Genomic DNA, 12,011 nt, shown 5'->3' with positions numbered 1-12,011 from the left:
GATAACGAATATACTCGCAGGTTTTTTGAATTCAACATGGCTGATCCCATATGGCGGACCCAATTCACAAAACATTTCTTTATACATCATATAATCATACAGATTGTCGATCTGTATGATTGCACATTATTTAATTCAAACAGGACGGTTCGCCAAATGTTACAATACAGATTGGTAACGTTAACGAGCAGCTCCCTTTCATTAAAATAATGACGGGCGATATCAATACCCGCGTTGAATCCGGGAACGCGTTGTTTGAATATGTTAAATATATATTGTAATATAGGATTCCCGGGATTATTAGAGGATAAAGTACAATATGATATCAACGTGAAAAGAAGAACATTCTGGGACATCGACGGATCAAACGTAATTAAACCCATTAAACGGAAATGAATCGCCCGGAGCTCTTGTAATTCGATGATTGATTAGTGCATGGACGCAACAAGTTTAATTAACACGAGGTAGTTAATAAATGCGAATCCCTGCGCGGGCGTGTTTCTATTGTCGCGGCAACGGTGAGTTGGATTTCGACGTGTCGGAAAACAGATGCCGCCGAGAAACGGGATATTAATCCTCGTATTAATACGTCCAGTCCTTTGTTTCCGCGTTTTCTATGAGGGGGAAAAATGCAACAGGAGAGAGACGGCGGTAGTTTAATCGTGAAACGTCTTTTGATACTTTGATGCTGTACGACTCCCAGCACGCTTCTGTTTGGAAATGCAACTGATTGCGGTCGAGCGAGCGTAATATTTCCAGGTTCCTGTTACCTACTCCTGTTAAACTATTCATTAATAATCTTGAAACAGCAGTGGAAAGCCCGGAGAGCATAATCCCGGCCTTGCTGGCCAGGCGCTCATATAAAACGTGTTATTAGGGTGAAAAGCGACAGGAATTGCCGGGGCTTTGAAGTTTTAATTATAAAAATGTATCGTCGAGGCCCCGGGTTTTCTTTCCTTTTCTCATCACAAGGATGTAGCTTTAATCCGGACGGCGCGCCCCTACGCCGACGATACGTTCATTTTGCCGGACCCCAATGAATATTTATGCGTTCTACACGCGCATAGTTCGCGTTATCTTCGATGAAATTCCCAAATAACCCCAGTGTCGCTGCTTTAATGGAAAAGTTTGACCGAGCGGCGAACCTTCCCGCGGAAATACTTGCATAAAATCTTTACGAACAAACAGCTTTCTCGTGGGAAATGCGTACCAGAGTACTTCTAAGTAGATTAATTAACATTCTCGCGTTGTTATATGTTCGTGGAAGTGCTATATACGGATCGGTAATGTTCTCCCGATGAAAATGAGCCCAAACACGACTCTATTCAGACTATTGTTAACAATGGGATCGTCGCCGCTTTGAAGTGACAAAGTGGGGCATTACGAATTCACTCGAAAGCGAGGTAGGTAGCGATTTCTGTCTCATGCTGAAGCCAATTAGTATTGCGAGAACCACTCGGAAGCAGAAATTATGATGTATTTTGATTAATATTAAAGGTTTTCGAGTACGGCGAAAGAGAGGTGGAAAGTTCGAATAAACCCTTTGACCGCGAAACTACCTCACTTTTCAGCCAGTCTAATCAACCTGTCCGCCGAAAGTTCATCGAAAATTATCCAGCTGGGAGCAACCCCTGTCCCGGGGGCAACGCCACCCCCGTAAAAAACCGTGAAAATGATATGAGGACGCATAAAGTACCGCAGTGGTCGAGCGAGCGGGCATATTGGAAACCATCCAATAACCCACTTGGCTTGCTGTATCGTTGCCACTGGAAGGGGAAGGGGAGAGGGGGGGGGCGACGAAAACAAAAAGTAAGGGGGCGCGGCGGGGTGGTGAGACAGGGGAAAGGGGCGCAGCGTGGAACAGAAGCGGAGGAACACGCGAAATGTGTCCAAAGAAAAAAAAAAATATTAAAGTAAACAAAGAACAGGCGAGAAAAAACGAGAAACCGGGAGGGATGGGGGAGGGAGGGGGGGAGGGGGTGGTGGTGGGGAACGATAGGTCGCGCGGAAAAAAGTCGAGGAAAAGGGTGAATCGTCGCGGTGGTGAAATTCATCGACCGCGGTGCTTCGTTCGGAATTTATTAACGGGGAACACCGCCTTTCTGATTACAAAAAATGATGGTATTTTTTTATTTGCGTTTCAGCAGGGTAGGTAGCCGGAAATCAAGGTGGATTTTACGAATTCCCTTCAGTCGAACTACCATCTGAACGCAACAAAATTCGTTTCCCATGTTTAAACGTTCTTACGAACATTACGTTCTGATCGTTGAAACTAATTCGCTGATTGAATATGTATTTTTTTTTAAAGGTCCAAAATCAATTTCGTTCAACTCGAATTTCATTCGGCATGTTCGTCGCATGGTTGTGTAACGCGTTATTGAAATTTCGTTGCGCGCATCAGCCGGGGAGGGGAGGTGGGGGTGGGATTACGTTTTAAAATCGACGTAATCGAATAAAACGCGCGAGAAACGTCCGCGTGACTTGAATCTCGAACACCTCTGTGCCATCTGCTCGCGACAAGCTAGCTACACTGGAGCGTATTAAAAAAACAAAAAGCGAAAGGTTTTGGTGGAAGTGGAGGGGGGGAGGGGGAGGGTCGATGGTAGAAAATGAAAAACATGTTTGCTACGAGCATTTGGCGAGCGTAACGGGCAACGGATGGGATGTTGCGTTCGTGTTCGTGACACGATTTGATAAATTAAACTATCTTGTTTTTGAATAAATTATTATATATAGGGTGTGCCGCGTGAAAGTGGAACTACCTGAGTATCTACAGTATTTATAAAAAGAAACTATTTAGTGCACCATCTCAATAAAAAATAGTAAACGACCTCGAGAGTTTTAGATATTATGATAGAACGACACCTTGATCTTCACTCTCTGAGCAAGCCTTCGCGCCGAAACCGCTAACCCAATTTCAGACAGTATAACTCCGTAAACTCCGGGCGAAACGGCTAACTAAACGGCATTCGTGAAATTTTGAATCGAAAGCTCAATGGCAGCGGCAACGCTGGCCTAATGTCGCTAGCAAAAGCAACTTTCCGTGATTAAGAAAGTCGAAAGTGAAAGGTCTTCTGAAATGTCGAGTTTTTGGGGGAAACTTTACCCCTCGTGCTGGTTCCGTCCACGAAACACGGTCGTCCTAGAACAAGACAAGGAAATACTCGTCCCATGGAAATTTCGCCGAATGGCAAAAGCAACGAACAATGATCATCGACTAGAGAATCCTTCAAAGGATCGCTCCACAGACGGAACACTATAGCAGCTGTGGAGAACGAAACTCCGTCGTGGATATACCTACAGTGAAGAAGACAACGAGCCGGAGTGGAAGAAACGCAAATGGCGGAAGGATCGTTGAGAACATATACGCGTTTCCTTTGAACGTGTACCTCCCCCCCTCCCCCCTCTCCTCAATCTGGAGTCAGCCTTTGCACGGCTTGTGGCTTTAATATACACGCGTTCACGTGTACCCTGCGTACCGAACCATCCGTCGATCCCTTCGACTAGGTTTATCGCGCCAAAACCCTCGCGAAATGTACAAGGCGTTCCATTTGCAATAAGCCGTCATAATATCCACACAATCTATATAATCAAATGGTTTTCAAGCTTCGCAGAAAGGGACTGGAGCAGTTGGAACGAAATTGGAAGTCACACCTAAAAGCTAAATGAGGCAGCGTTACGTTATTCTATCGCGAAAGGAAATTATTTGGGGCACCAGCCATAAAACGGACGCTACCTCACTTATCGTTGTTTCTACAGCAAAAATGTATACAACAAAAGTTATTAGAAATTAAATTTAGGAACCTTTTGGTAATATACAAATTTTCCCTACGATCGACATTGACTGAGATGTCGACTCAAGTCTCTCTCGTGTCAGACCCCTAGAAACTCGAATAACAGCAGCGAATATCTCGGAAGCTGTTAGTTGTAGAGCAGATGGACCCTTACATTTTTATTCGCAGAATTAATCACTCTATCGAATCTTGTGATGAAAAATTAGACGAAGTTAAGTCAGATTTTGAGGCGGTCTGTTTCTAGTTGAACACCCTGTGTAAGGTTTAATATCGTCGAGATATTTCGCCCCGAGAATCGACTGAAGACCGAAGCCGGGAGTGCGGCGAATCGATTCGCTATCTGCATTTTAATTTCACCGGCAGGATCCTGGGCCAAGGAAGAAAGGGAATCGTCGAGTGGCCCTTTCACCGCCGACCAACCGGAATTTCCCCCTTTCTCCTTCTCCTTTTTTTTTCGCACGCTCTTCGAGATTCAGGAACCAGCGCCGGGGAGTGCTTTCATCAGACCACGCGCGTAAATTTTTTCGTCGCTGAACGAGGATTGATCCTGCAGCCAAGATACACTCTTCTCCGACAAAGTTGGGCATACTTTTATCCAGAAAACGAATCACGTTTTGTCTAGATGAATTTCCACCAAAGTATACCGAAATAGAAATTTGAACTGGATAAATTTCTATTTACGTACACCCTGGTTTAACTGAATTAATTGACTATTCATAGAAGACCAGATTGATAATTAATCCTGGCTTCAAAAGCGTATCAGTTGATCCTCACTCTATTATGCAATGTTACTTCATTAATTAAACGAGAACATTATATTTAATAATAATTGGTCCTCTATGGGCCCGTGTAACTTTCAGATCACATGCTAATATATCGTTATTTCGTCAAGTAAATTTAATTTTTTTCACCAGTTGACGAATACGTCTTAATTATACAATGTGTTTGATAACTAATAAAAATATTGACGACAGTTGGCATCAATCTAAAATGTCGAAATAACGCCTTGCAAATTATCCGCAGAAATAATAATTTAGCCCATAGGGGGTTAAGCTATCCATAAATGGCTAAAATTTTTGACTCCGATTTGGATGACAATTCCTGATTTACCAAAAACGATTGAATGGAAGCAGTAACATCGTCAATACACTTTCAGATGAAAGCAGATTCCATTCTGGGGATTATTTTTTTTCGTCTTTCCACTCAAGAACCGTGCAACTTTTGAGAATTCACGGATAACAAAGCGAGCGTAATCGCGTTTAAAATGCGGAAAAGTCGGTTTCGTTTTATGTTCGCCAACATGGCTTCCATTTTAATGAATAATCCTCGCGGTGTTCGTTCGTCTTTGCCCGCTCTACCATGATGAGTTACTTCCCTTTCGACTGAGAAATTTTAAAAATTCACCGCTCGCTCACCTTCGAGTGTTCCGCTGTAAGCGTGCAGGGGATCGAACGCAATTCGCCGTCCATTCGATCCCTCGAAGGCAACATTCTCATGGAATAGACTCGTGTCTCTCGTGAGTCTCATCTTGAAGACCCTGAAACACCAAACAAAGAGACTTGGCGTAAATGAACGTATCAAAATTATTAGAAAATTGACGGATCAAAATATGAGATTATTTGATAGCATCATAATCCACAAATAATTGAATTATATATTTGCAACGTCTGAACTTCAAAGTATAATATTTAGTACGAATTCCTTGGGGTATAATATGCCCCACAATAGAATCAAAGGATCGATTTATTTTTACAAATAATTGATCGATCTCTAAAAATGTACATCTCCTTTATTTTTCAATTAATCTTGTAAATTCAAGGTCAGCCACCTTTCTTGAATGTCACCAGAATAAACGAAACATTAAATTGAACCCTTCGAAACTTGAACGCACTAGGACAGACATAATCAATTAGCCAATATTAGCAGTTGCTAATCCGCACACCTATTAAGACTCACACACATATTGGCGTAAGTGCGTTGATATCAAACACTGTAACTATCCCTAGCTCGTTAGTCGATTAAGTTAAGATATACATGGTTCCCATCAAGTCCAATTACATTTGTAAGGGTGGAAAAGCTGTGGAATGCTTTTTAAAAAAAATATGTACATTTTCAATCGTCTATTAGTATGGTTGGTACTCATAATCAAAAATTGAACTGTCCCGGGAGAATGTACGATATCTCGAATAATATTTTTTCCCAGGAAACAAATGTTTCAAATTAGAATGAATATTTAACGAAAAGGCATTTAAAACGGGGCGCGTTTTTCCGAATATTTTTCACTCAAATGTAATTTGCGCACGTGAATCTGCTAGATTTATTACATTCGGAACGATGAATTGCAAACGTTATGCCATCGCTGGCTGCAATATTGGTTTCGGAAACGGAATCAACCGAGTAAAATATGGCGTAACAACAATAAATTTAATAACAGCTTTCGTTTGCCGTACACGAATTGACTTTTATAACAGTTGATTGACACTTCTCCATCGAGTAATTAATGCTTGATTGTTCTCCATTTAGTGCCAACGACTTTTATCTTTCGAACAGTGCGAAAACGGATCGTAAAAGCAAACAGTGTCGAGGATCGCTACGATTCTACTTCGCAGTACCAAAGTTCGTTTATCATTTCACTTGGAATTTTCGTCGAAACTTGCTCCGAGTAAATATTAATTTAATAGCGGTAAGGTTCACCAACAAACACATACAATGCGAGCACTGGTTTAACGAACCGAATATCATTTAAATACGGACCTAACAATGTGGGTTTTGCGTAACGTAGTTTTGCTCTCGTTAAAAGAGGTCATTGTCTCGGTTGTTGAGGGAATCGCATAAACGTCCAATCCCATTTTCCAAACTGCAAATACACTATATAGATTTACTATTAGGTGGACTAGAAAATAATGTCGTTTCTTTTACATTAAATTCAAACAAATTTTTTATAAATTTCTATTTTTAATTATTGATTGTATAATCGCTCCCGTTATCAATAGCCTTTTGCCATCTAGTGTGCAAATTGCCATGCCAATGATAAACAAGTATTTAAAATTGCAAAAACGACATTATTTTCCGGTTCATCTAATATTCATAATTCGAGAAATGTACTATTTATTCATTTCAAACTCAAGCTGATAATGAATGAGAACTACTGCACCCGGAGTCCAATTTCAGAGGCACTGTTGTCTTTAAGGTACAATTAATCAACGCCTCAAATTTCTGCAAGATAGCGAAGAAAACTTTACATACGGTTGAGAACAACGGAAATAGGTGAAATATTCTTAACAGAATACCGTATCACACGATGATTGCATAATTCAAAGCAACACAACCTACGCGTTCCCTAATTGGCCCCTTTGTGCGTCAATTGGCTTCGCATATTCGATCGACGCACCTTCTAATTTTCATTTTCAAGATGGCTGACCCAAAGCACAAGCAACAATACATTTTTTTGCCTCGGCCATAATTTTTTGAGTCAGCCACGATTCTTCACATCTCGAATTCGCGTCCAACATTCGAGATAATCCTGTTTGGACATTGAATGAGAACCACTGGACGTGGCGAACCGAACTTCACGGGACAGTGTGTCACATAATAATTGCACAATGTAACGTAACGAGGGCCGCATATTACGTTATAACCGGTCCCTTACGTGTTCCACGGACTCGCGTGGCAGGGTTTACATGCAACCGTGGTGCCGCACAATCGATAATCCCATCGGAGAGGAGGCGATGTTTTCACCTAATTATTAGCGAAGCCCGCGATAGGCTATCGATCGTGGACGGCCCTCCTTTCACGAGCAGTGCGTGGCTGATTTCAATTATTCATCGCGGAGAAAGCGGCTGGCGCGCGTTCGCGGGGCCGCGGATGTCACAGTGTTTAATGTAACTGATGAGACACTGAAAGCAACGCATCCAGGATTAATCCAACGCTGATGAAGTAGTTACCGTATGCCCCAACGTTTTCCACGGCCAGGGTATTCCCTACCGCGATCGAAGAGTGATTGATGAAACATGGTAATTTTGTGATTGCCGGGGAGATAGATTGTGACATCGTTTAGCCATTGTTCTGGATCTGGATACGATTTTGATGGGGACCCGGGAATTTTATCTCGGGTTGAACACGTGTAATCGAGGGTGGGTATAATCTCGTGATAGGATTTTGTGATCATTCAATGCCAGGAGAAGTGGTAGATTTGAAACCAATTTGGAGGTGAGTTATTTTGGTGAGCTAGGAGTCATTATTTTTTAATTGGCAAGATGAGTTCCGGGCTGAGATTAATTTTGTGATCCATGGATTGTGTTTTGTGACTACAGTGTGTGGAAAACTTGTAGGGTGGGTTATTGTGAGTGTCGAAGTGGCGATGATGCTGGAAAGAATTTTGAATACACGATAGAAAATTAATACTACGATAGTATATACAGTATGTCCCACGAAATCCTGGACAGCCGATTATTTCGTAACCTATTAAAGATACGAAAAAAGTTTCTCATATGAAATTTCATGGCAAGAGGCGGCTGATTTATTGACCGTAACAATTTTGTTGTATCATTATTGTTTACAGAGATATGAAAGTTACGTTTGGTTTTTCAAATGGGATTATATACTTTTTGTTTGATCAACAGATAGTACGTTTCAAGACGAATTCAGCAAGCTTAATGTAAACACCCTTTTACAAATAGTTTTTAAGATATTACGCGTAAAAGTTTACTGATTTTCGGTACAAGAAAATCTCGGAGACCAGGAAGCACAGTAGGGGGTCTCGACCGCACTTAAAATGCTACGGGTTAAACCGTGCCTCTTGAAACCGATACGAAGAGACTGCGGTAGGAACGGCAGGCCTAAATTCTACGTAATAGTTTTTTTCACAACCGTTAACAATGTGAAACACGCGTTAACAATGCAGTCTCTTCGTATCGGTTTTAAGAGGCACGGTTTTAAGAGGCACGGTTTAACCCGTAGCATTTTAAGTGCGGTCGAGACCCCCTACTGTGCTTCCTGGTCTCGCAGATTTTCTTGTACTATTTGTAAAAGGGTGTTTACATTAAGCTTGCTGAATTCGTCTTGAAACGTACTATGTATTGATCAAACAAAAAGTATATAATCCCATTTGAAAAACCAAACGTAACTTTCATATCTCTGTAAACAATAATGATAAAAAAAAATTGTTACGGCCAATAAATCGGCCCCCTCTTGCCATTAAATTTCATATGAGAAAGACATACTGATTTCGTGAGACAAACTGTATAATTCAAAATAATAAATAATTAAGGAATTTGTTTATTTTATAAAAGAGAAGAAAGATACTATTTTCATCCCTTAAATTCTTCATCCTATCATATTAATTTCTACATCAAAAATAGTGTACAGGGCTGTCTATTACAGTTCGAAGTGATGATAGTCAATAATTTGTCGAACAATTGGGACGTTCGCTTTTCTTTCAATTTTGGTGTGGTCAAACGTAAATCTACCGCGTCAAAATGTTTATAAATCTCGTTTCTCACGTGTCGTATGTAAATTCCATATTCTGGAAAGTTCCCCTTTGACTCGGATCACGTATGAGACACGTGCGAATGATAAACCGGCTTCCCTGAGAACTGCATATTTTGTAACATCCGAAATAGGGTCAGAGATGAAGTCCAAGTTTGAAACTGAAGTAAACGAGGAAACAAATTCCTACAGTAAACACGTCACAAGACTACAGGAATTCGAATTCGTCTATTACGCAATTGCAGATGAGGGAAATTATTGGCTTCCCTTCTGCGTTAGTATCGCGATAAAGGTGGTACGCGCTTAATTGCATTCCTGAAAATCGCACAGGGTGATATACAACTAACACACATTTCCGATAATGAAATTATAGAAATAGAGGGTTTAATAGAATATTCATAAAATATTAAAAGAAAAATAAATTCGATTTACATTAGAGAGTGGTTTAATAAAAATCCCTTGAACTTTGTCCTCGTTACGTAAGAATAAACATATCAAAATACGTTTCGACTTGCGAAACATCCAGTATGGTGAAATAGAAAATTCTGGAGTTCGTTCAAATTTTTTTTTATCGACAGACTTTGAAAATGATTCAATGCAGCGAGTGGGAGCGTCAACAAAATAAAAGCTTGACATGGAAACTACAAGTGTACGTCATTTTGATACGAGTTGAAAATTCTGGGTCAGGTTACTTTTGCGTCACCCTGTGCTTTCCCAATTGCGCAACACGCGTCACGTCGCCGCTGGATTTTCCTAAAGCCCTGTCCGCAGCGACGTGCATCGCAATGCGCACTTTTAACAACTAATACCGCAATGTTGGCTGGCTGGTAACGCAATGAAAATACTAATGTCGTCGCGCGTTACGAGGAGCATTAATTAAATTACCGTGTCGCGTTAATTAGCTCGTCGTTGTGCAATAATCATATCACGGCGCGCGATGCGTGATTTAAACTTTCCTTTTTATTCGCAAACTATGTAACGAGGGGAAAAATTTTCGTTCAACGACCCCTGCATTCCCATTTCAGTTTCCCGACGTAATTACCATTATTATTATTAGCGCTAGAAGACCGTTATTATACATATTAAGAGAAAGCACACGTGTCGTGGCAGAGTGATTAGCAAATGACAGACGACGGGGTACAACCTGGAGGCTGCTTTTAAACCTAATCTCTAATTAGCGTACTGTATATTGCAATCCATTAGAATAATTACGCCACCATTTTCAAATCCGTTGAAAATGCGTAATTTCGAAAGTGGCTCGTTTCGTAAGTAGTAAAATCGAGCATATAGTCGCCAAGATTTAACCATGAGTCTATTTTCATTTCTAAGGGACGTTCTTAGGAAGTGAATTCTTATTGGCTGCTTACCGTCGCTAATGCAGACGATTTAGCGCGTCCTAGCGAGTGTGTAATACATACTAATGCGTATTATGCGAAAGTAATTATGGAATTGGTACGTAGGGAATTTACATTTGGAGGCGGTGAGGTGGGAGACGGGGGGGAGGGGGGCAAACTCAAATGGCCTGGATTCAATGAATTTCCATAATGGACCGTGACGCTGGGAAGGAGCTCCAGCTTGATGAAGAAATTATTCGCAACACACTTTGAAAAATACTATTAACATCAAATTTAATGTAGTTTACATCAAATGTAAAGAAATGTAAAAAGGATAAACAATTTCAATTTGAAGCTGAAAAATAAATTCTGGGAATCGTGCAATATTCGAATAAGAAATATTTTCCGCGAGAAATTAAATAAAATGATTAGAAATTAATGAAAATGCAGTTATGAAATGTAAATGAAAATTGATTACGATATGGAAACACGATCAGAAAGATACAATATTGAAATACGATTATAAGAAATAAATTGTTTAGTATTTATAGTAATTTTGGGACTGAAGGGAAGCGAGAGGGGATGATTGAGAATGTTATTGTTTAAGAGTGCATTAATGACCATGTATTTCACTTGTTACGAGTAATCACGTTCGACGTGTCCCGTGGAAAAGCACTTGTCATTGTCAACAGAGAAAAACAAGAGAGAACGGTAACGTCACGGCAGAATGTGCGAAAATTGAAAAATTGATGAATCGAGAGCAAACGGCAGATCGTTCGAGTGCCATGTTCGATTGGCTGAATTCGCCAGGATTTTCCCGAACTCTTCTGTTTGCGGGCTTGTCGGCCACGCGACCGGAACTCGTTAGCCAACAATTTCGGTTGAAACGAGTTAACTAGTTCGCTGAATTCGCAGCGACGTCTTGCGTCCCGAACAAATCTCATTAAAATAATTCGCAGAAGTAATTAAGCAGGCATAAAAACAAAATTAACGGACACAAATGCCTCGCCAATCGTCAGGATGAAATATAGAAGTTTGGGAAAATTGTGTAGTCGTCTATAGGCGTTTTCCAATAAGACTTTAACCGGTTGCTAGGTAGAAAAGTTACGAAGTGTAATTCCCTGACAATCGTCAGGGCTCAAAATGAAAGCATAGTCGACCTAATGGTATTCCTGTTCCGACGTGGTAACGAGAAGCACGGAATATAAGGAAGCGGATAATAGTAACGATGTTCTATAACGCGCGTAAGCGATTCACGGCCGCGCGGCGGCGTCCGTTAACTGGCGCGAAAGTTTCTCAACAATAACCGTATTGCATAAACGTTAATACGAACTGTCGTCGAGGGGGAGCTGCACCGCATATTGGAACGGAAGGAAAATTTTAAATGAGATGTGTC

The 12,011-nt window shown here is 40.8% G+C and overlaps 1 protein-coding gene across 1 annotated transcript in view; it reads right to left on the bottom strand.

The window, feature by feature from the left end:
• Nucleotides 1–12,011, bottom strand: part of LOC128880217 (disintegrin and metalloproteinase domain-containing protein 10-like) — a 188,755-nt gene that overhangs the window by 118,056 nt on the left and 58,688 nt on the right. Inside the window, exon 4 of the mRNA XM_054130046.1 lies at nt 5,210–5,331. Coding sequence (XP_053986021.1) covers nt 5,210–5,331 — 122 coding nt within the window. The remainder of the gene's footprint in view (nt 1–5,209; nt 5,332–12,011) is intronic.

The sequence above is a fragment of the Hylaeus volcanicus genome, chromosome 7, assembly GCF_026283585.1.
Source record: "Hylaeus volcanicus isolate JK05 chromosome 7, UHH_iyHylVolc1.0_haploid, whole genome shotgun sequence".
NCBI classification, from domain to species: Eukaryota; Metazoa; Arthropoda; class Insecta; order Hymenoptera; family Colletidae; genus Hylaeus; species Hylaeus volcanicus.
Note: the sequence above shows the minus strand (reverse complement) of the source record. Positions and strands in the feature narration are given on the sequence as shown.